Source organism: Vulpes lagopus, chromosome 7, assembly GCF_018345385.1.
Source record: "Vulpes lagopus strain Blue_001 chromosome 7, ASM1834538v1, whole genome shotgun sequence".
Taxonomy (NCBI): domain Eukaryota; kingdom Metazoa; phylum Chordata; class Mammalia; order Carnivora; family Canidae; genus Vulpes; species Vulpes lagopus.
Genome location: NC_054830.1, coordinates 116,452,650 through 116,478,688, shown reverse-complemented (window position 1 = coordinate 116,478,688; position 26,039 = coordinate 116,452,650). Strand labels below are relative to the sequence as shown.

The window sequence follows — 26,039 nt, the reverse complement described above, 5'->3', positions numbered from 1 at the left end:
GCCCAACAATTAGATTGACATCTTCAACCTGACATCCTTCATCTTACAAACACATCTAAGACAAATCGTAGCCTAGCAAACCTGTAAACATGGTACAAACTGACAATTATTTTCCAGAGTGCTTTCTCGGGAGGGGTTCTTTCCTTTCTATCACTAGGCAGCGGGGAGGCTAGGGGGATGGGCATTACTGTCATCCCCACTTTACAGATGGGGACACTGAGGCTCAGAGGCACGGAATGACTTTCCCAAGCTGCTGCAGTTGACAGGGAGTCAGTGGTAAAAGACAATTTAATTTCCTGTTCTACCACTCCTCCCATTCCCACTGTCTGGTGACTTCTGAGCCCACTGCATCGCTTGACTCACTGTGAATCAGGACCCACTTTGTAGGCACAGACTTTTTAAAGGAGGCAGTATTACTTCTGCTGGTGAGGCTTCACCAGGTTGGGAGCAGAATGCCTAAATTCACCAGAGGACTCAGAAAGTTGGAAGCATCAGAACGCTTGTGTTTATTACTAAGGCTTGAGCCATGTCCCTCTTACTGAGACTGACGTGTGCCTCCACTTATTCCCTGAACGCTCCCACCAGCAGGGACATACAGAACTAGAGAGTCACAGGACAACCAGGAGGGGGAATGGGCAGGGGTTGTGGTCAGCCTGGCAGGAGTGGCAGCTGGTGGGACGGGGTTTGGAAGACACAACGCGAAGGAGCAAGTGTGCATAATCGCTAGTGGCTTCCCCACACTGACACTGCACTCCAGGATATGAGAATGGTAAGGTCTGGACAGGAAACACCTATTAAGTAACAGTGGGACGTGCTCAGATTAGAAATGAGTAGGCACAGCCAAGTAATGCCAGGAAGCAGGGAAGCTCGGTTTCTGAAACTAGTCTAGAGGGTAGTGACCTTCTTCCCTACAGGTCCCAGAGGGAAACATAAAGAGGGAGATGGATGCTGTGCCAGCCAGTGCCCAAGCACTCAACTCTTTTCAGAAGTTTCAGTGAATGAAAAAACAGACATGTTTAAGAATTCTTCCTCGTATACAGCCGGCACACTTATTGGGAAATGGTTTTCTTTGGTGGTGGCTTCTCAGCTAGATAAATTAGTGTTCTTATGGGCAGCAGAGTCAATATCTCAACATACAGAATTATCATCAGGCAACACACAGCTCCACATCCAACAAAGACTATAGGCTGTGTCAGGGAGTAAGAAGAAAATAACCAGCAGGAGGATTCATGATCTGCACAGGCAGTGACAGCAACAGTGCCCAAGTGCATCATTCATAATACACTGCCATCCCGGCAAAAGTGAGGCACACAAACCAGAGAAAGAGAACACTGTGCCTCATCACAGATGGAGTCCTAGAACCCTGCAGGAGAGAAATGTCTAGGGTGTGTGTCTTTGATTGATGGGATCTCAGAAGCTAGGGCTCTTTCTTTACTTGATCTGCTCTTCCCAGCAGCACACCTATGCATACACGCACGCACACAGCATACACGTACACACGTGGTAGTAAACCACGTCACACGCTCCCGCCAGCACCTGCAGATCTGTCTTCTACAGGGCTGGTGGGGCGTGTTACAGATGAGAGGGAAGGCTGTGCCAGCTCCAGCTGCTCCAAGCCCCCGGGCCGTGGGCCATACTTACTAGTGTCCAAAAGAGGTAAATAGTGAAGAGTGCCACAGTGAGTGCAATCAGTCCGACGGCCTCCAGCCGACTACTAAAGTGCAGGTGGTCCACAGCGCCCCGCAGGCAGAGCCAGCCCGAGATGGTGGCCAACGGGGTTATGAACAAGAAGCACACCATGTCTCCAAACAGAGTCCGCTTCTCATGCTGGGGGCCTGGGTTTCTGAGCCACTGCCAGGGAAAGGGGGAAGACAGAGAAAAGCAAGGTCACAGTTAAATGACAGTGTGGAGTGGAGACACACTACTCTCAGGGTGTCTCTGTCTTTGGAAACTGGAACTTGCTTATGACCTATTCTGAGATCCCAAAGGAGCATTAAAGGCTTATTTTCATACCCCACCTCCAAGGATAGTGATTATTGATAATCATTTAACATGACCACCCTGATGATGATAAAAATAATAAGTGTCCTTTACTGTAGATGGCCTACTAGTTTTGAAAACAGTTCAGTGGTTATTATTGTGAAGAATGGCACTTTGGGAAGATAGAGATGATATTATTTCCAGAAGGTAATCTAGTTGAGATACAAGAAGTGCTGTTGTGTGGCCAAAGCCTTCCAGGATCTTGACCCTGGGAATGCCTGTAAGAAAAGGGTTAGATTAGCAGACCTCGGTTGCTCAAATCATGCACATGCCCCAGAGAGGCCTGTTTTCAAGACTGGCTTTTTAGAGAACTCTGAGTCCTTGCAATATTTTACCTTTTACCAGTGTCTGTGTATGCCTGAGGCCTTGAGCCATATGGTAGATGTAGAATAAAAGAGTTTATGTCAACAATGTGATTTATGCTGAACACGTGGAGGGCTGGAGTCTGAGGAGCTGATTGCAATAATGCAGGTACTGTATGCCTATGTGCCTCACCCCAGCAAACACCCTGGGCACCAAGGCTAGGACTGATAATGCTTTATATGAGCCATCACAAATTGTTGGTAGAGAAATTAAGCAGGTGTGTGTGACGTTGCTGGGAGGGGACACCTGGGAGCTTGAGCCTGGTTTCTCCTAGACTTCACCCCATGTACCCTTTCCCTCTGCTGATTTTAATTGGTATCCTTTTGCTGTAATAAACTGTAACCATGAGTAAGAGATTTTTTGATTCCTGTGAGGCCTTCTAGTCAGTCATGGAGCCTAAAGGTGGTTTTGGGGATCTCCCACAGACTGAGGCTCATGGGACTCCATGAACTCAGTAATGCCCCTCCTTGTGTTAGGACCCTGAGCCTACTTAGGATGGTCTTTGACATCTTAATTGTGCTGCCCAGTTTTGAGGCTGAACCAACTCCCAAAAGGGTGGTGAAAACTTTGTGCTTATTAAAAGACCAGACATGAGAATTCTTCCAAGATGGGAAACAGAGTTGCTGTACTCCCACTTAGGGAATTGCTAAATGCCTGATGAAATGTTTTCCATAATCCATTCTGGGAAAAGTCATGCTTACAAACTGGTATCGGTACATAACAGTAATGGGGTCCTGTTGGCTTTTCTTCGGATTAGCTCTGGGCCATGTCTCCAAATACTCCCATCTCACTGTCCCATGTAGTGCTGGTCAAGGCCAAAGGGTCTAGAGGAGAGGGGTTCAAGTGCAGTTGATGGAGTGGGAGTGAGAAGAGATGCTTGCTGAGTCTGTCTTCCATCTCATATGCAAATAGGAGCCTCACAGTGCTGTGGGCTGGCCCCCAAATGTGAACATTGTGGGCTGCTGAGCAGACACTCCCAAGTATCCAAGGCTGCAATTCCCACAAAAGCATTGGTGGGAGGGAAAGGAGCATGACAGGGGACGTAAGAGTGTGTTGTGCCCAGTGGAGGGTGGAGGGTGGAGGGAAGGCCAATGGCAGGAGGAAGAGACAGAAGAGCTGCAGAAAGGGCAAGGTGAGGACAGAGTGGTAGAAGGGTCAGCAAAAGCCTCAGAGAGCGAGCAGAAGAAACAGGAGGTAAAAGGCATGGAAGAGGTTTTCTGGAGGTGGCTTTCCTTGAATGTTGGCCTGAAGTCAACACTGAATGACCTGCAATGCCCAGCATACCACTTTCCAGGGACACTGCACCTCACAACTGTGCTGAGATGCTGAAAGAAGTCAACCTCAGCTCACAAATGGACCCAAGTGGGCACCTGGGTGGCTCAGTCAGTTAAGCATGTGCCTTTGGCTCAGACCATGATCCCAGGGTTCTGGGAGCAGGGAGTCTGCTTCTCCCTCTGCCTCTGCCATACTCATGCTCTCTCTCTCTCATTTTCTCCCTCATAAATAAATAAATAAATAAATAAATAAATAAATAAATAAAATCCTTTAAAATGGATCGGAGTAAACAGATAAAATGGGGATATGGCTTACCGGCTTACTTCTGAATAGAAATACAGCATTATAAAAATTTCACATAAATACCTAAGTGATCAACTGCAAATGATATTGACCCTGCCACATGTTGTCATGGTACCTCACACATCTCAGCAGCTTCAAAGAAATTCAAAGGCTCTAATTAACATTTTCTTGCCTAAATACTGGGACTGTTGCTATGACGTAGAGAGTAGAAAATGGGTGTGATTGTCCTAATTTTATAGAGGCTCAGCAAGGTTAAATGATATTGCTTCAGGTGATTTAGGGGTCAAACTGAGGAGAGGACTCAGATTTCTCTGCTCTTGCCCAGATGTCCTTTCAGTAAAATATTTGAAAAATATTAAAATTGCAAGACATTCAGAAATCCAGATTCTTAAATGATGTTCCCCAAATTGCAGCAACCTGATTCCCCTTGCAGATTTTTCCTGGAAGCAGATCTGTAAGTCTGGCCTCCTTTGCTCTGTGTCCTCACTTGTTGGAACATAGTAGATTCTCAATAAATATGCAACAGATGTACGCAGATAAGCTGAACTCGCTGGCAAAGACTTTCCCCAATTTCTTCTGCTGGAGAATTCTGAATACATTTTATGAAAATTAATTTAGTATTTTACTTATATATGTGGCCCTTGACATTACCCAATGAAATGACTCAGGTGTGGAAGGAGGTAATTACAAATCCCTAGTTATTGCCATCCGGTGTAAGATAAATCACAAAGTCAAGATTAGTATTACTGTTGGTTCCCAGTTCCTCTTTTTCTAATTGTTCTTTGATTTTCTGTATTCTTGAAAATTTTCTAGGCCCTTTTTATGTGTACATAATCATCCAATATCTGGATTCTGCACATAATTAACTATATATATATATATATTTTTTTTTTTCTCAGCTGTTTGCTGCTGGGTCATATTTAGATACGAAGTTTTTTTTTTTTAAAGATTTTTATTTATTTATTCATGAGAGACACACAAAGAGAAAGGCAGAGACACAGGCAGAGGGAGAAGTAGGCTCCATGCAGGGAGCCTGACATGGGATTCGATCCTGGGTCTCCAGGATCAGGCCCTGGGCTGAAGGCGGCGCTAAACTGCTGAGCCAACCTGGGCTGTCCTGTTGTTGTTGTTGTTGTTGTTTTTAAAGTAAGCTCTATGCCCAATGTGGGGCTTGAACTCACAACCCTGAGAACAACAGTCACATTCTCTACAGACTGAACCAGCCAGGTGCCCCAGGTATGAAGTTCTTTAAATAGGTAGTATTATGTTACAATCTGTGACTTCTTCAGAATCCCAAGCATATTTATCTCATACATAATGCAGGTCCCGTGTAGGACCATTGGTAATATCTGTTGCTGAGAAAAAAATCTGTCCTCTGCTATGGTAAGAACCTCTGCCAAGGTATCCAAATAGGTTGATATGGGATATTTATACAAGCGGAGTTTATAACAGAAAAAATATGATTATACCTCAAGTTTCTAGCAAGAGAGGACTGTCTAAATAAACTACAGAATTTACTTAGAATACCACAGAGTAATTTCAAATGATAATGATAATGTACATTTTATATTTACTGACATGATATATTGCTGAGGAGGAAGAGAGTGCTACCAAACAGAACGTATAGTATGATCCTATATATGTAATGATATATTTACATACACGTAGACATTTACATCTACATAGATGTAGTGGATTTACATCGACAAAGACCAGAAGGATACCGAGAAAAATCAAGGCTATTCTTGGCAGTGGAATCATAAGTGGTCTTTAATTTTTTCACTTTGTATTTTCTTTCTTTTCTAAAATGAACATGGATTACCCATGTAAACGTATATGCATGTATTAGTTGTGTACCAAACATCGGGAGAGAGACGCTGAGTGAGAGATAGGGAGTGAAGAGGGAGTCAAGGAGGGAGACATCCAGCTAGTCCTTTGTAAAGTATAGCAGTTAAAAAAAAAAATTAGTACTGAAATATGGCTGGGGTAAACTCAGTGCTAGAAAGTTGAGTTTATCATGCACCGCCTCATTGAGGCCTTGCAATAATGCTGTGAAGCACATGCTCACATTATCCCCATGTTACAGATGCAGATACCAGAAGAAGAGAGTTTACTAACTCACCTAAGGATAGACAGCAAGTGGGTGGTAGAGGTGGGATTCAAACCAACCTCACTTTGCTCTTCCTTTGCTTTCCAAATTTACATTTTCTTTCTGCACCAAATGGCACTTGTGTGTGTACGCGCACGTGCGCGCGCACATGCACTAGATTTTTGGCAAATCTTCAGCTGTGGGGGATATAGTAAGTCCTGTTTTACTGGTTTGTCATGGTAGTTGAAGGATTGGCTGGTCAAGATATTATCATGGTAATTTTATAATATATTCTGAGGCTACTATTCTGTTCTCTGTTCTTTCTTTTACCAAATCACAATGAGGTCTAATTTCTGGGCATTTTATTTCAGCTACATTTTGGCTGAAATCAAAAGGTTGATCTCAATTATTGTTCAATTTGATTTTTTTTCTCTTTTAGATCTCATGTCTCTAATCAGTTTTACTTATTATACATAGAGTATTCAACTATTCTGTAGTGGTGTCTTCATTTCCCAAATATTTAATGAAGAGCAGGTGAAGGCAGAATGGTGGGTTGGTTCACGTGTCTGGCCTGCCACCTGACCTGAGGTGGACCCTTCCTATCGCTGGCGTCTCGCACATTTGGCATTTGCAGTGTTAAATCAATGATGGTAACTTACGTTTATCCACACTGATATGCAGAGCACTATCGTTATGGTACATGAAGTAACTGATTTACTCCTTAATTATCTTCAAAAAAAGTACCACCAGGACACCTGGGTGGCTCAGCGGTTGAGCATCTGCCTTCAGCTCAGGGCATGATTCTGGGGTCCTGGGATTGAATCCCACATTGGGCTCCCTGTGAGGTGCCTGCTTCTTCTTCTGCCTATGTCTCTGCCTCTCTCTCTCTCTGTGTCTCTCATGAATAATGAATAAAATCTTTAAAGAAAAAAAAGAGAAAAAAGTACCACCATTATCACCAGCATTTTATAGATAGGGAAACCAAGGCACAGAAAACTCAAATAACTTGTAAAGGTTGGCCTTGGCTTTGATCCAGGTAGTCTAGCTCCAAAGACTGTGCTCCAAAATAATCTATTAAATCATCATTCTTAGTTTAAAAAAAAAAAAAAGAAGGCGGTGGCAGTGGGCGGTGAGGGGATGAAGTGGGTAGGAGGAGGCTTGTACCTTCAGTGTTTTTATCGGTGTAAGAAAGTTCCCTGGGTGCCAGATACTAATTTATCCTGCCACTTGTGGACAGCTTTTGCAGCTAAAATATCATTCTGGAAGGGGCTTTAGTTTACCATTAGTCTTCTGCTTATACTTGGTGATTGTTCTGCGCTTTAAAAGCCAAGGTAGATGCTTAGATGCTTGGGAATACTAATGTGTGTGGCATCTCTCACCTGGCCAGCCCACCCACCCGGAGGCCAGGGGATCTGTTGTTAACCTGGGCACCCTTCCTGCCTTCTGTTCTCTGGTTCTGTCAGAAACATAAAGTACAGAGACTGTGCTCCTTCTTGAAAGCCCTGGCGATGAGCTGCCTGTTTTTCCGTGGCGATCTCATTCCAGTCACTAACTCATTCCCGAACCATGAGATTGATCTGCTCTTGGAAATGGATACAAAAACCAACCACCCAACCAACTGTCTAAACCAAAGAGAGCCCCCCATGGTAATCAGCAGCACAGGGCCAGAGACAGCAGCGGGAATGAAAGCAGCATGCCACCAGCGAGCGGCATCATTCACTGGCTGTAAGCACACATCCAAGGTGAACCGGGCACCAGTGATTCCTTCCAAGGTGGGCTGACTGTGGTTTTGGATCTAATTACAGTGTCAATTTGTTAAATCCCTCACTCGGGGGTACGGGGAAAGGGGGTGCAGAGCTCCAGGACATTAGATTCTGTCTCCCAGGCTCCAAGTTAATCGGCTTAAGTCCTCAAGGGAGACAGGACAGCGTGCGGGTCAGTTTGTACTAGAACCAGATTACACTCTGGTGGCTAACAGCTCTGATCGATTACAACCTTCCCCATGAATCTCCTTAATGAGAAACCATCATGAGAATGGAAGAAACTGATAGAAGGGATAACAATGGATAGAACCATCACAAATTTATGGAGAGGAAAAGGAAAGGGCAGGCAAGGTCTCACCATGGTTTCTCATGTGGGTTTATCTGCTTGAGTATCTCCTGCTAATCTGACACTTGGCAGAGTTATTAACCAAGGGCTTACATTCCTTGACATGGGTCTTATTCCCAGATCCCAACTCATTCCACCCTAAACTGTCTTGCTTGCCTGGGGAGCTGCAAAGTCAAAAGGGCAGTGTAGTGATCAGATGGGTATGTGATGGGTCCTTTGCATGATCTAGAGATTATGATGAAACATGAAAATCATGCATTTCTGTTAACTCAAGACGTAACAGAGAACAAAGACAAACTCCTACTGATGTTTTAAATTCCTGTACTCGTCTGCCGGTGAATTTCCAGAACAGCTGAAGTCACCCAGAAAGAAATTCTGACTCTGGGGTTGCTGAGGAGATGCTCGCTCCAGATATCCATCAAACCAGGCTTGCAGCAAAGCAGCTCAAATGAAAACTTCACAGAGGATGTGCTTGTGATCCTGAAATGTCCTTCTCCAGCCTTGGCCTCCCTCCAAAGCTCCAGATGTGCATTTTCAACAGCTCACTCACCATCTCTACTTAGATGACTAACAGACGACTTATACTCAATCTCTCTGAAGCAGAACTCTTGATTTAGCACCTATTTTTCTCCACGTCTCCTCCAGCTCAGTGAATGACATCACCAGCCACCCAGTGGCTCAGCCAGCCATTTCCTTTCTGTCTTACCTGCCACATCTCACCGGCCAGGAAGTCATATAGGCACCACCTTACATAGGTATCTGGAATCTGTGCACTTTTTCCACATCCACCACCATCCCTGGGAAACGATCAATATGTATTTGAGAGGCAATAGCCTTGCTACTTCCACTCTGGCTTCCCTACAGTCTGGCTCCAAAACCTGTCTGGGTGGCCTTGAACATCTATCCATCAGAGCATATTGTTCCTTTGCTTACGCTCTCCCTATGGTCAGAATCAAGTCCATACTCTTTACCTAGGACTACAAGAATACCTGACCTCACACCTGCCTCCCTCTCTATGTCTCCAATGACCTCTCCTTCTTCATTTCTAACCTTTACTTGTGGCTGTTCACTTGGAGGGGCCAGGCTTTGCCCAGATTCATGTGCCATTGGCTCCTTCCGATCATTTAGGTCTCAGCTCACATGGGACCTTTATATGGCACCTACAAACAGTGCCTGGCTATATTTTCTACAGAGCACAAGGCACTCTTTGAAAAGATGCTCTTTATTTATCTGTACACTTGTTTGTATTTTGCTCCCTACTTCACTGAGAGCTCCATGATGACAAGGACTTCATTTTTGTTCATTATTGTATGCCTTGATCTAAGAACAGTGCTGGAACACAGTCGATAATTTTAGTGAAAATGAAAAATAAACATCTGAATGCCAGTAGCCCTGATCAAAAAGACCTTACAATATTAGTTAGACTAACAAAATTGATTGGTGAGGAGACACTTTTGTTGGTGGGTAGACCTCAAGTCCTGAAGTTCACTGAGTTTAGCCTTCTGGACTAAAGATGGTATTCCTTATGCATCACTCTTTTTAGGTCTCCAAGAGAAATATCTACATATTGCTTTATTGCTACAAGGTAAAAAAAACCCTTGTAGGTAAAATAACCTATTCAAGTTTTTTTCCTAAGATGTAAATAATTGTGGAATGCCATCTGTTTTTCTACAGGTCATGAAATAGCATGAGAAATCCAGTAAATTATTCAAGGTCCTTTGTACCGTTTTAGTAACAATTACTTTTTTTCTACCTGAAAACTCCTTGAACTATATGAGAAAAAGACAATATTAGATGTCCATTTAAAAATTATACAACTCAGGATGCCTGGTTGACTCAGTGGTTGAGCGCCTGCCATCGGCTCAGGGCGTGATCCCGGGATCCGGAATTGAGTCCCATATTGGGCTCCTTGTGGGAAGCCCACTTCTCCCTCTGCCTGTGTCTCTGACTCTCTGTCTCTCATGAAAAAATAAATAAAATCTTAAAAAATAAAAATTATACAACTGAAGTTCAACCAAAAATATGTACTGAGCACCTATTATGTGCCAAATATTTTCACTGAATTTAATAACACAAGGTGGCGTTATTATTCCTGTCTTGAATTAGGATATTACACCTCATTGAGGTTAAGGTTACATGGCAGAGGAGCCAGGGTTTGAGATCTCCAGCCTACTGTGCTTTCAACTCTTTCCCTTAGCTTGTTTTTGCACTACATAAAATTTTACACATTTTTAAAATTAAAAACATTTTTAATTGCAGTGTAATGGATGTACAGTGTATTATACTATATTAGTTTCATGTACAACTACATGAAATGTTGATCCTAATTTCTATTTGCTCCCACAGTGGATGAGGTCAGGGAAGTAGAAACCATGCAGGACATAGAATGAGAGATGGGACACCACTTCCAGATGTCCTTCTGTTAGCTCCCCTAAATGTTCCTCATCAAGTTCTTTCACCTCTTTGAAGGAGTAAACAAAAACAAAACAAAACAGGAGTCTCCCTCACAGGAGTGAGGATGGTGAAGCTTTGAGGGGAGTAGTAAAGAACCCTCTTCTCTTTAACTCAAGTTCCTGCTTTTGTTTGAAACATCAGGTTCAACTAGAGAGCGTGCATATTGTCTTTCAGCCCAAGGCCCTTCTGAGCTCAGGCTGTGCTTTTGCTGTTTCCTCTTGTGCAAGCAACATGGCAAACTTGACAAGGTCCACCATGGAGCCCTGGGTTCACCTGTATTGCCCAGTGGCCACCCATGTTGTCCCTGCCAGGGTGTGGCAGGACTAGCTCCTGGTGGCCCTTGTCAACACCCTCAGCTCCATCCTTATGGGCCTTTCCTCATCCCCACACCCCATATGCAAGCGATCCACTCGTCCTGTTGGTCAGGGCCACTACTCTTCCAAGCCTCACCTCTCACCTGTAATTGCCTCCTCAATCTTCTCTTCCTGTTATCTTTGAATCCAGTTTCTATAAGGCAGCAAGATCACCCTCCTTCTCTCACTTTGAACTCCCTGGCAGCTCCCCATGGCATGTAGTCTAATGCCCACCATGGCCCACAAGCCCTGCTGATGCAGTCCAGGTTTGGGGGCCAAGGACAGGATTCACGGGATCTGTGATGTGGGGATGAGGATTTTCACAGCCTCCAACTGAAATCTAGCATCTCACTGAGTTATGCAGAAAATCTCACTGGTATGACCTGTCCTCATGGCTTTGTGATCAATGAAAATCACAGATATTTCACATCCCATTAAACTGTGGCAGACATTGTGACATATTGCTACTTCATTCTTGGTTATCCAATTCTGCAAATGTGTTGAAGAAGCACTTAGATTTTATATCATGACTTTTGTGTTTTCTTTTTTTCTTTTTTTTTTTTTTTAATTTTTTTTTTAATTTTTTATTTATTTATGATAGTCACAGAGAGAGAGAGAGGCAGAGACACAGGCAGAGGGAGAAGCGGGCTCCACGCACCGGGAGCCCGATGTGGGATTCGATCCTGGGTCTCCAGGATCGCGCCCTGGGCCAAAGGCAGGCGCCAAACCGCTGCGCCACCCAGGGATCCCGACTTTTGTGTTTTCAATACTTTGATAGCTGTATTAGAATGGAATGGGTTATCTTTGCCATTCCAATGCTTTTTTGTTTGTTTTATTTTTATCTTACATAATTAAAAACATGATTCTGAGACTGGATTCACAGGTTTCAACAGATCACCAGTGGGTCTGTAAGGGAGAAAATTTAGGTGCCTGGAATCTGGCTCCTTTGCCCTCTCAATCCATGCTCCTTCTTGGTATTTCTTCCTGACTTGGAAATGCCGAGCTGGTTCCTGCCCGAGGGCTTCTGCAAGGTACGTTTCTTTCCATGACAGTTTCCTTCTTGGTTACCTCTCTGCCGAAGGTCACCTTTTCAGAGAGTCCTTCACAAACCACCACATTCTCTCACCAAATTATTCTTTACAACAACTTGGTTCTTCCTTGATAACTTTTATCACTATCTGAAATAACCTTTTCAGTTATTGATGTGTTTTTCTCTCTAGCAGGTTAGTAGTGCTACTGGTATACAGCATTCTTCTGGCCTATTCACAATTATATTCCCATTTCCTAAAATATTTAATTTGTGCTTGAGAGCCAAAGAACATAAATCCTTCTGACCCAGAGGATCACTTTGAGTACAAACAGGATGCGTTTAACTGAGATATATACATACATACATACATCAGACCACTCGCCCTGCCTCTGCTGGGCAAATACAGTAAAGCAGTTTTTGCCACAGACACATGCTTTGCAGTTGTTCTGGCATTCACAGTTGTGATTTGGCTGAAGCACAAGTCACATTCAAGGGCACCCTGGAGATTTGTGAAGGGCCCTGGAGGATTTAGGCCAATAAGCCAATTAATAGGCTATAATGCTCCATAAATACCATATTTATGTCTGGGACATTATAATTTGGTGCTGGCATTATTTTAAACAAATGCTACACACATCCACACCAATGGTTTGAAATGTTCCAAAGATAGGATTAGCGGCACAGCAGGACTAGATGGCAAAATAATTTTACATATTCACTCCCAACTTCAGATATAAGCAAAACAGGAGTCATTTTGCTCTAATTATTTTAGATCATCACTGTTCAGAAGTGATCACAGCCAAATGGAGGTTGCTTATCCAAAATATGAAAGGATGCTGCAGAATTATGTGGCATATGTGAGCAGCATAAAGCCAGAGACATAAGAAGAGGAGATGTAAGGAGGATGGAGGGCAAGGACACAGAAGTTTCCAGAAGAAATTTATAATTGACACACACTGTGCCAAAAATAGAAATGATTTGCTCTGGGAGGCAATGGCATCATACTATGTAGTATGTTATTTTTTTTTTAAGATTTTAAAAAATTTATTCATGAGAGACACAGAAAGAGGTAGAGATGCAGGCAGGGAGAGAAAAAAGACTCCCCATGGGGAGCTCTATGCAGGACTCGATCCCTGGATCCTGGGATCATGCCCTGGAGCTGAAGGAAAACGCTCAACTGCTGAGCCACCCCGGCATCCCTATGTAGGGTGTTATAAACAGGGCAGGACCAGCAGCCCCCTGTCCCTGAGCTCTGCTTCATTTAGCTATTATGGGGCCCCTGATCCTGCAGCCAGTACAGTGGCTGGCATCAGACACCCTCTCTGCTGGCCTGCTGCTGGACTCCAGGTTTCTGAAGCTTTGAATAATTACATCCAGCAGAAGGGCAGGATCACAGGGCAAAAGGTGTCAGGACAGTGTACCCAGTTGGAACCCTGGACAAAAGATGAGACTATGATGAATAATATGAGTAAGGATCATAAATATCTGTTTTGATCACTGGGGATATTTAAAGGAATAGAGAGAGAGACACATCAAATTCACAGCCAGGTCCTCAATGGGACCACATTTAAAAATTGGTGCCCCTCAGAGGAAGAGTGAGGCTATCAGTGTGAGGACTCCCCAAGCAGGGTGTGGTGAGGATGGAAGAAACAGTCTCACCAGCGCCACCTACTCCCAAAGCAAGCAAGAATGTTCAAGGCATTTTGAGAAAGGGATAGATTTCTGCTAGGTGGAAAAACCGTGGGAACAGGAATTTTCAGATTCACAATCCCTATAGCCCAGCGTTTTGTTGCCAGAAAGGACTCCAAACCTACAGGATGGCCCAGCTGACCTTACTGACATGAGATACCTCCTAGCAATGACTGGATCTGGAATCTCTCAAGGTGCCACTTGAGGCAGTGGCTGAAGCCCATGCGCTGCAGTATTTGCTAATACCTCTTTATTTCTCTTTGAATCTCCCTGTCCTCAAATTTCAAAGGTAGCCCACCAACATGCAAGCAATTTGGATGGTACTACCTCAATCCACATGCACATCACCCGAGCTGTTCACAATTTTCAAGATTTCAGACATGTCCTTCCCAAGCCTCCTCACATCCAGATTAGAGAGTCTCCCTCTTTCTGTCCAGGCCAACCCAGCCACCTGTTTTTACTGCTCCCTGGACTTTTGGGATATGCTTCACTGGGTACAGAGCCCTGAATATCAGAATGCTAGGCAGAAATATGCCATGGTATCTGCTGGTGTTGCGTCTCTTGATTCTGTTCAATGTTTATAGACCATTTTGCTACAAAGCTCACAGAGCTATCTTCAGGGAAGACATTCTTAAGGGGTATGGGCAATAAATAGTTCAAATGACATGGGTCATGACATCAAGGACTGGCATTTATAGAAGGGCAAGCAAGAGTCTGGCTGGATGAGCACAGCTTCTGTCTGTGGGAAAGATTTAGTCCAGGTGGGAGACACACCTACATTTTTTGCTTGAGTGATCCTGAGACATGCGCCCCCACTATGTCCCTGTACAGAACTAAGCCAACCATGTAAGAGCCTGAGTTAATAACTAGCCCAGTCTTGTATATGCACATAACTGAATCACTAAGTCTCCCCTCAAGACTAGCAAATCATAACCACTATTGTGGCACCCACAGAATTATAACATGGCCTCCTCAGGGAAGAGGGAATTTGCAGTGAAGTGTTAAGACATTTCCCTTATTTTTCACGGGCAAGACATTTTAAAGGTGTGGGAGACACTTTTGGAAAACCTATAGGTCTTGCAGTTTATATAAATGTCTTTCCAGATCAGGGGTCCTTGACTAGGGTTCCAGGCTTCAGAAAACCTGTGAGCCCTTTGAGACTGTATTTGAACACCAGACATCGGCGCATTTCAGGGGAGAGAGTTCAAGCTTTTATCAAATTCTCAAACATATCTGAGGGGGAAGAAACACTGTTCTAGGGTATTTCTTTAAATTGTCTTGAGACACTGCTTGGTCCAGCTCAACTTTTCAGAGCTATGAAAAATTTAAGAATGTGGGCAGTAGGATTTGACTGCCTTCTGAGAATCCATAATTTCTTCTTAGATGATGGTTAAAAAAAATTAACCTAGGGCATAAAATGTGATATTTAAAAAATTAATTGTATGGCTGTGAGGCAGCAGAATCACAAAAGCAACCAAATTAAATTAATGGGCTTAATGGGAGAAAAGGATTCATAAAGAGCAAAGATGGAAAGCACTCAGACAATATACAAAATCAATGTGCATATGATTTCCATACAATAAAAGAGAAAAAACAAACAGGGCTTCAGCTCAAAAACTGTGATAGGGAAGGGACAAAACTTGAAGAGGAAAAAGAACCATGGACATCTCTGGGCCAGTTTCTTCCTTTCTAAAGTGGAGATGGCACACACAAATAGAACATTAAAGTGTCCAGAACGGGGGTGCAGGGCAAACTCAGGCAGTATGATAACCAGTAGGAGTCATATATTAAGGAGGATATTGGGAAGGGATGGAAAATACAGAAAATAATAGCAAGGAAAGTTAAGGTACATTTTCTGTAAAATCTGAGATTAGACCTAGCAAACATTACACTAAGTGAAGGAAGCCAATCACATATTGGAAGGTTCCATTTAGAGGCAAATCCATAGAGAGATAAAAAAGATTAGTGGTGGCCTAGGGCTGGAGGTAGGAGCAGGGATGACCGGGCAGTAAAGGCTGAGGCATGAGGTTTCTTTTTCAGTGATGAAAATGTCTTACAGTGGATGGTGGTGATGGTCACACACCTCTGCAGATACACTAAATGTCACTGAACTGCAAAGTTTAAGTGGGTGAACTGTATGGTACATGAATTAAATCTCAATAAAGCCTCTTGAAAAATCTGAGACTGGAAAAACCCCCTTCGTAAAAATAATTTGAAGTGTCTTGAAGATTCCGCTAAAGAATCCTTGCATCCAGTGTGAATTTTGGTTTGGTGTTCCTTTTGCCTTTGCCACATCTTCATCTAATTGGGTTATTTCTCAGGTATGCATCTGTCAGGCATGTCTTCTAAGGAGCTGAAAATGTGTACATTTTGGTGAATGAATGACTTCTGGGTTTCAACATTAAAGTTGTAGGTTTTAAGCAGATAAGTCAGTGTTTAGAATCATTAGAATGATTTTATTCCTCACATCTCTGATGCCTTTTCTTCGGGCATCTCCCCCTTTTTCAGGCAAAGATTAAGCCTTTGGAAGTAGGAAGATAGGTAGGAGGGGAGGCATGATTTTCTAGGATTGGGCTTATTTTTCCTTTCATCTCCCAATTTCTGCTTTTACTGATTCTTCTCAGATAAAAGTCCTTAAATGCCTATAAATTCTATTTTACAACATTCCTGCTGCAACCACTTGCCTGCATTTCATATATTGTATTAGCCATTTTCCTCTCTGAACCCAAAAAATATTTTGAATCTCACCGTTTATTCTAACCGTCTGTTTATAATAGCATGGGTAGAGGTGAAGCAATGATCAAGGAATGAGCAGAAAATATCTCTTTTGTTCTTTTAATCTGAGCTCAATCTTCACAAGCAGACCTTTACACACTTTCATAAGTGGCGTACCTAAGAATTAAACTCGTTTTTTTCAGGAAACTGAAAGCTTCAGACAGAGTTTTCTCTCTCCCTCACCTTATACATATACAATCCTAACTTTCCTCTCACACATCCGTTGCAGTGTAAATCTATCCCTCTAACTCTGTAATAATGGATTGCAAAGAAAAGTTTTATCAAACAGTATCACAGGGTCCCAACTGAAGCACACAGGCAGGCAGTTGATGAGGCAGGGAAATCCAATAGTTAGTGAAAAATGAAGGAGGGAAGCCAAGCCACAAGACCCGACAGGGTTTTTTTTTTTTAATCTTTCCCCAAATCTGCTGCACCTGACATGAAAGGAAGCAAAAAATTGAGGCAATTAGACACATAATTCAAGAGAAGAGCCAGTGTTTTCCCCCATGTGTTGCAAAACCAGTTTTGCCAACCCAAGTGATCTAGAAAGACAGTCTTTAGAGAAGTTTGCCTCACAAATGTGGGACAATCACATTATGAGTGATTAACCTTCACAGCCATTTACAAAAGGAGGGAAGAGGCTCTTAATAACATTGTATTCACGGGATTTTCTAATGACATCTCTCCCTTAGGAGAAATCTCAGAAGAAATTCGTGACAAAATGACTCAGTAAAATGAAGACTTAAAGGTAGAAGAGTAACCAGATGAGAAGAAACAAAGAAAGGGTGTGTAAAGCCCTTGGAAATGAAAAATGACCTTGCTAGCTCCTAACAGCTGCTGTAATGAAGAACTTGGACTACCTCAGACTAGGTGGGGAAAGAGACCCAGAGAAGCAATGCCTTTCCACTATGCCACTCTCTATCTGACCCAGCTCAAGTTTGTAGGTTTTTAAAATAGATCTATCTATCTATCTATCCAACTATCTATCTATTTATTTATTTTTAGATTATTTGAGAGAGAATGTGAGAGAGAGAGGAAGTGAGCAAGTGAGAAAGAGCATGAGCTGGGAGGGGGGGAGCAAGAGAGGCAGAGGGAGAAGCAGGCTCCCCACTGAGCAGGGAGTCAGATGTAAGGCTTCATCCTAGGACCTATGGATCATGATCTGAGCTGAACGCAGAAGCTTAACTGACTTAGCCACCAGGTGCCCCAAACAGATGTTTTAGAGCAATTTTAGGTCCCTGGCAAAATTGAGTTTCCATATGCGCCCTGCCCCCACACCTGCAGAGGCTCCCCCAGTCTCAACATCCCCACCAGAGTGGTGCATCTGTTACAATTGATGAACCTATGCTGACACGTCATTAGCAGCCAGGGTCCAGGGTTTACTTAGGGTTCACTCTTGGTATTGGACATTTCATGGGTTTGCACAAATGCAAAATGACATGTGTCCGCCATTGTTCAGAGGAGGTTCACTGCCTTAAAGATCCTGCGCTCTGCCCATTCATTCTCCCACCCCCTTAAGCAGCTTTAGGTTTAATAGATGAATTAAATTTCAAGAGGAGATGAGAGCTTTAATCATTGGTACCTCTATTCTCTGAGAAAGGCTGGCTATGGGTGGAGAAGCCCTCGGCTCTGTGTGTGCTTGTGTGAGTGCATGTCAACGAGTATGTGAAAAGAAGTACTTTTGAGTCAGGAATGGTGGGAACATTAAGGACTAAGGGGGGCTATGGAGATCTGATTCTTCTGCCTTCTCCACCCCCTAGCCCTGTGGCCTAAAGTACTGAAGATCTCTGAAGAGTGACCTACCACCTCGAAGTCCCAGCTTCTTTACCTACAAAATGGGATCTGTATGAGCATAGAGACATAGGAAGGAGATGGTTATATAAACAGTATAGCATGCCATGGTTCCCCTTTGCCTAGGAAATGGGTAAATAAGAAGAAAAAAACTTGGGATATGAAATCTTTTTTTTAAGATTTTACTTACTTATGAGACACACACACACACACACACACACACACACACACACACACACAGAGGCAGAGATACAGGCAGAGGGAGAAGCAGGCTCCATGCAGGGAGCCCGACGTGGGACTCGATCCCAGGTCTCCAGGATCATGCCCTGGGCCGAAGGCAGGCGCTAAACCGCTGAGCCACCTGGGCTACCCTGGGATATGAAATCTTAAGGATACAAATAGGTGCACTCAAAGTGAAATTAATGAATGCCCCGGATTTGGGTGTCACATCAAGATCTGTGCCTATTCTGAGAGACGAAGTTTTTGGCATAAACAGGCAGATAGCAGAGTATCACCCTGCGGATGAACAGCCGCTGGTCTCCTACCGCCTAATTGAAGACACTTCTGCGCTTTGCTCATTCGAATACAATTGTTCATTAGGCAGCATTTAACTATAATCATGTACTGCTCACAATATTTCACACCATTATTTCTTTAATAATGTGTATTCTTTCTTTGGAGTTAAAAATGTCAGTTATTGACACTTAAAACTGAAGAGGCAAGAGGAGGGTTAGCTGAAGCCCTCAGCAGGGGGGCTGTATGCATAGTCTCTAACTCTGCATCTGAAAACTGCACCAGGGCGCCTGCAATCAATGTTACTCTTCTTTTCAGCATGACACTTTGTACCTGCACAGGGCAGTTCCCATGAGCTAACTGTGCCTTGTTATTTTGGCAGGACTCAGGGAGAGATGATTGCCAGCTTTAGTCATCGGGTGACATCGCAATGCTCCTCTCTCAGACTCCCCTTTACAAAGCTCTCCTGCCAGGTGCCCGGGGACAATTTCACCTCCACCACTGCCACCCTGAACTCCCACGTAATAGCTTCTAATTGCCTGCCTTTCAAAGAAGTGGACCTCTTGGTGGCTGATGCTAGTTGTACTATTTGTTCTTACGTTTGGAGTTAGCTAAAAGGGTCCAGAATCCTGCAGGATTATTAGTCTCATTTTGTTTACTTGCTCTTGGTCTTGGCCCAGATGTGCTTAAGGAAAACCTGGCTCAATTTTCTCCTATATTTGAGAACACCTGAGGGTGAATTAGTGAGGAAGACAGCTGTTTTCTCTCTGTGCCCCTGCAAAGATGTTGTTCCTTTGAAAGGGATGTCACTCATAAAATGCTAAGGTTTGTTAATTCCAGGTGGTGGAGATGCACCTGTTTGACACATTGTTCTTCATCCTCCTTTGTATTTTGTATTTTAAAAAGAGATTTTATTTATTTATTTGGGAGAGAGAGAGAGTGAGAGCCAGGGGAGGAGAAGAGAGCGAGAGAGCGAGAAGCAAACTCCACAATGAGCGTGGACCCTGATGTGGGGCTGGATCCCACGATCCTGAGATTGTGACCGGAGCGAACTCAAGAGTCAGACCTTTAACCGACTGAGCCACCCAGGCATCCCCTCTGTATTTTTTTAAATACAGAATTAAAATTAAAAAGTTGGGTGAAACAACTCTTGCTCTTTTGCATCTTTGTGTCCTCAGTGAGCTAGTGGAATGGAGCAGCTGCTGGATTGACACAGGTCCTCTGCAGAACATGGATTCTAATTTGTATTTCAACCCAAGTTCACTGCAAGGATCAGTACAATTTAAAATAATAGAATCTGGTCATGTAACTCTTTTTATGCACGGAGCTGGATTTTCCCTCCAAATTAATCCTGTACCAGCAGTGGATGGGCTGAAAACACAGGCACCAAGCAGTTAGCTCACTTCCATCTGGCACGGCCATGTGAACACTTCGGTTGGCTTGCTTTTTTAATGAAGTGATTTTTAATGAAGCAAGCTGTGAATTTAATAGATACCTTAAAACAGCTTCTTTGTAACTAAGCTTTAAGTAACGATGCAACTGCCAAATTAGCCACCAAAACCAAGAGGGAAATTCAAGACGGAACAACTGTGGGGCTGGAGGATTTCAGGACTCAGGTCATCAGGGATGTCATCTCACCTGCTGGCACCAAAGATGGTGCCACAAGCCCATGTGCAGGCTGGTTCCCTGTCCAGAGACCTTGGCAGAGGTGAAGGAAATGTCTGAGAGGTCGCTCACAAAACACTAAGGTTTGTTAATTCTAGGTGGTGGAGATGCACCTGTTCGACCACTCAACACCAAAGGTGGCTGCAGGTACAAAGTATCTGAACTGCTGTCGTTCTGACCCTGTCCATGTGGGTACACCATCTCTTCGTGGCTCATTTGCCTTGTGATTGTGAACCAAACATTTCAGTTCACTTACAACGTGGAACAATAAGCATTGTTCACTTAGAACAATGCTTAGGTTCAGTCTATACTCCCCTGAAAGAGAGATGCTGGTAGAAAAAAAAAAAACACGCTCATAGTATCAGAGAACTCTTAAAGGTGGGATAAATCACCCAATTTTGCAATCTCAAATGTAAATGGCAAGCAGATACTGCAAGAGGATGAAGAGGGCTGATAGGTCTAAGCAGGAGGCGGGGCCTGGATGAACTGGGAATGTTTATCCTCCCTAGAGGCATTCAAATTTCCTTAAAAAAAAAAAAAATACTGTTGATCTAAAAAGCACACCTGCGCACACAAGTGAGCAAGCCAGTTTGTGAGCTCCGCTCTATGTGACTGGTGAAGGGGCAAATGCATAAACGGGAGAAATGGCTCATCCAGGTTCTCACTGGAGGCCATGGGCTGCCAAGAGTTGTGATGCTAAACCCGGCTTGGCAAAGACACTTGCAGGGATTTCACTCAGTGGCGGCAGGGGATGCTCCCCACAACTTACACACAAGGGTCAAAACGCTCCCCTTGCTCACCTTTCCTGCTCCAAGTCCTTGCTCTGCTTTGTGAGGCCTTAGCAGCAGGACCGAGTGTCTCCTCAGGTGTGGGGGGCGCACCAGGAAGCCCGGGGCCAGGGCTGGAGGAACCTGAGCTCACCCGCCTCGAGCTCAGGTGGTGGCACTCAGCCTGAGAGTGAGAAGTGGGAACTCCTGGTGGGTTCCGCCAAAGCTCTCCCCTCTTGCTTTGCAGATGCCAGGGTATGACCTTGTCATCTACCTTGGCCCTCCAGGACAGGACCCGGAATAGGAGGAAAAGCTGCAGAGCAGTGCATGAGACTTTCTTACTCCTTTCTCGCCGAGGGAGTCTGGCCTAACATAACCACGGTAAGCCTATGTCTTCATCTACTGAATATTTAATATGAGCTTTTCTCCCCAAGACAATGGTGCAGTGTTTATATAGCACTTGGATTCCTAACAAGCTTGGGAGAGGCTAGCTGGGCTAGAATCTTTCTGATTTGGCCCCATCCGCCCAAATCCTAGCCACACTTTCCTAAATTGGGCCAGCGGTTTCCTTCTGAGTTCTGGAGGGCATGTTTTCCCCTCACTGCTCACAGTGCACACTGGGCTGCAATCCCCTGTCCTTCCGTAAAACCTGGTTGAGGATCAGTGAACAAGTGGGAATCAGGGTCAGTCAAAATATTCTGGTGTGCTGTGTGGCTCAAAGCTGTGTCACCTGTGTCTCTTATGTAAGACCTTGTCCAGCTGTGTCTGAGTTGAGCCATAAGGCAGGCCACGGTGTTATCACTTTCTCTGACTTATAACCATAGGCCAAATGTATGATATAAAGTTTGCAGTTGGGGGGAGGGAGGTTCTTCAGTCATGCATTTACTTAAGGAGGAGATGCTTCTGGATTGCCTATCACATGCTGTGATCATGGTCTGAGCTACCCTCCTTCCTAGGCTGTGCTCATGAAGTGGAGGGAAAAGGGGGAGCTTGCTTGTCTTCCTCCGAGGAATGGAATAGGCGGTACACATGCCTGGGAAGCTCCCCGAATCCGTTGATGTCCTCTGTGGTATCATTCCCTAATTACCCCAATGCTACAAGTGTTTGCTGATAGGGATTTGAATGCTTTGAAACCAAAGCTCTCGTTTTTACTTAAATGGATATATTAAAAATGAAAACCAAACCAAACCCACTATAATAAGAGCCAAGCAACGTCACCACCTAAGCCTGGTACATACTTATTAAGAGGGCTTGAGGGAAGTCTTAAATCTATTAAATAGCAAATGCCAAGGTATAAAGTGGTTTCTCCATAGCAGTTCAGCTCGCTTCCTGCTGTGTAGCTGGAGATTACACTGAATCCAGGGCACACTTTAGAAACCCTTTCCTCTAGTGACTTAAAAAAAAAAAAAAATATATATATATATATATATATATATATATATATACCATAAATAAAAAGTTTGGGGAAAAAGAAGAACCCTCTTAATTCTCCTTTCCCCTAGCTTTACATCCCGTTATTCTGAGTAACTGATATGTGTGAAAACATTCTCAGTTTCAATTTAGCTAAACCTCTGAGTCACAGAGAACAGCTTTTAAATTGTTCATACAATTCTTATCAATCAGCTGGATCCGAGGAAAGGAGCTAGGAATATGAAAACCTAATCACTCCCTCTGTGAAAAATCACCATGTCTCCCTGATCAGAGGGAGAGCAGATCCTAGGAAGCCTTTTTTCTCCAGATTTGCACCATTTCCTGGCTGTTTCATTTTAATCAAGACGTTACTGAGCTGATCTATTACTTCATAAGTCTCCCGGCAAGGGTGGGTGTTACTGATACATGTCTTAGGAAAGCCGAGTGCCAGATCCTCCCATCAGTGGACTCATGTTGCAAGCATGCTGTTTGCACATAATAAGGTGGGCTTCCTTGGCCAACTGCTCCATCAGATACGTAAGCACCATGGTAGGCGGGAGTCAAGGCACACATTTTTGGGAAGCACATCATGGTACTTTTATTGGCTTCCTGTTTTTTTCCCTTTGTTATGAAAGAATGGTATCAGGGTTCAATTTACAGACAGAGAGAGAGAGAGAGAGAGAGAGAGAGTGAGAGATATGAGGAAAACTGAAAATGAGCAGAAATAAGCCCATAAAACCACCCAGGCTGGTCATTCAGCAAATCCTCTCCTGGTTAGTGGATGTCTACTTACTGCATTCTATCAGGTCATTATTCTTGGGGATAATTTATCTGACAAATTGCCACTGGGTAAATTTTCCATCATCAATGAAAAATACGTAGCCTTCAGAAGAGAGAAGTGCTTGTTGTGGAGGTGTGAAACGTGTGTGTGTTTTATCTGCTTTTCCTTTTTCTTTCTTTCTATCTTTCTTTCTTTCTTCTTTCTTTCTTTCTCTCTCTTCCTTTCTTTCTTTTCTTTCTTTCTTTCTTCTTTCTTTCTTTCTTTCTTTCTTTCTTTCTTTCTTTCTTTCTTTCTTTCTTTCTTTCTTTCTTTCTTTCTTTCTTTCTTTCTTTCTTTTCTTTCTTTCTTTCTGTTACATACAGTTTGAATGCTTCCCTTTCAAGCTTTGCTTGATTGCCACAGACCTTAAGAGATTTACATAAACTGGACTAGAAGAAATTCACCAGTGTCTGAATAAAACAGATGATCACAGGGTAGCTCTCTTGGGTTGAAACTAGCTCTTGTTGGGGATCCCTGGGTGGCGCAGCAGTTTGGCGCCTGCCTTTGGCCCAGGGCGCGATCCTGGAGACCCGGGATTGAATCCCACATCAGGCTCCCAGTGCATGGAGCCTGCTTCTCCCTCCGCCTGTGTCTCTGCCTCTCTCTCTCTCTCTGTGACTATCATAAATAAATTAAAAAAAAAAAAAAAAAAAAGAAACTAGCTCTTGTTATACTGGCTTACTTAGCAGCAAAAAATAAAAGTAAAATGAAATATAATAAAATAAGGATATAAAATTGACAATGAATTGACCGGAGGAGACTAAATGATTTAGTCTACCCATGAAGGTAGGTAGATTAGTAGATAAGCACACACAAAATCATCTTATTGAGGTATAAATGACATATCATAGAATGTCTTCATTTCAAGTGTGAAATGTATTTTTTGAAAGCATTTTTGGAGACCAAGGATATCATGGAGAGCCTCTAGCTCACTCCCCACTCATTCGACCCCCCAAATCACAGCTCTGAGAAACTGAGCTATGTCACACAGATGAGCACTGTTTAAGTGGGGGAGATGATGTCTGGGTTGGAGATGCTAATATAAACCAGTCCATTGATTTGGCCACTCTGAGTAGAAACTCGTAGACAGAAATCCTAGGTTTCTGATCTGTTCAAAGTGAACATCGAGCTGTAGAGAATGCAGGAAAGGAAGGGATGGGGCACTGTTTTCTGAACAGTGTCGATCAGGAGGATGAGGGTTTATGTTGAATTAAGGACTGGGGGAATTTCCTGAGGGTGGGAATTGGCGCTATGACTGTGATTCTGACCAATGTTAACACCTGGGTGCTGACAAATAACGTTTATAAATGACTTTTTCAACCACTTCCTCTAACAAACAAGAAGCTGTTATTATCACATTGATTTTGAAATTCAATGTTAGAGAATTTTCTAGCTTTAATGAGAAGGCAGATCCAACTGGTAAATACAGTAATGATTAAAGCAATTGAAAGAGTGCAAATGAGAAATAAAGTAACAATACTCCCAATGCTTAACCTAAATAGGCGGGTTTTGCTGATTTTCCAAAAAAGATTCATGGTTACCTCGAGATAAAAATATGAAGCAAAGCTCAGTGTGAATAAACCTGCCCTTTGGTAAGAGAGGAAAAGTCAATTAGTAATGTCATTTGTTGAAAAATCGGCCTGCACCTGGTTCTCATTTGTCCTCCAGCTGAGAAACCAAAGACAACTTCTTTTTATTGCTTGTGGTCAAACAGCAAGTTCATTTCGCCATGGGATGATCAAACGGCCAGCCTCCCCCGGCTTGAGAAGGTTTGCCTTTCACTTTCAACTTGTTCAATCATCATTAACTCTGAAAAATGTCACATTCCATTTGTGCAATGAAAATTTCACCACCGGTGACCGTTTGGGTGAAGTTTTTGTAGGCAAGGCCTTAAATCTTACAGAGTACCTCACACATTCTCAAGGTCATTTGCCTCGATTCCTTGTGTAATGACAGCTGCCTAAGATCCCAGAATCTGTGGCCAAACAGAGGCAACTTTGAAGAACCTCCGTGTGTGGGTACATGTTTCCCTCTCTGAGATAGAAGGGGTTCACCAGGTGATTTGACACAGGTGAGTTAGCTGGGTAAAACCGAGATGTGTGCATGTGAGCACATGTATGTGTACACATACAACCTTCTTTGTTGTGTATACACACACACACTAGGATTTTTAACAAGTGCCAGTAAAGATCACTGGATTGTAGCCCTTTTGAAGCAGAGGTTTTTTTTTTTTTTTTTTTTTTTACTCTGGGAAGCTAGCTAGCTTCCCTGGAGATGGTGCAATATCAACTTGGGGAGGTTCCAGAAATTTCTAGAAAGGAGAAATAAGCTTCTTTTTAACTTTTGCCTTTGGGCTTGAGAAATCTTCACCTCCCTTGTTTATTATTTAATTATACCCTCTGCTTCCACTTCTGCAGAAAAGTTCTGAAATGTAAATTCCAGGGAATGTGGCATGGGGCCAGATTCCCAATGGGAATTTCTGAAAGTGGATGTCAAGCAGCAAGACTGTTTCATGGAGAGGTCACTTGATCCAGAGTCCTAAAGCATAGGGTGTATTGAGGCAAGTCAAATAAATTTTGTGCCATTTGGCAAA

At 43.4% G+C, this 26,039-nt stretch overlaps 1 protein-coding gene across 3 annotated transcripts in view; it reads right to left on the bottom strand.

Moving 5' to 3' along the window:
- The window catches only part of MARCHF3 (membrane associated ring-CH-type finger 3), a 179,466-nt gene that overhangs the window by 5,414 nt on the left and 148,013 nt on the right, over window positions 1-26,039 (bottom strand). For all 3 annotated transcript variants that reach the window (XM_041761438.1, XM_041761439.1, XM_041761437.1), the window contains exon 4: window positions 1,642-1,851. In XM_041761438.1, the coding sequence (XP_041617372.1) occupies window positions 1,642-1,851 (210 nt within the window). The remainder of the gene's footprint in view (window positions 1-1,641; window positions 1,852-26,039) is intronic.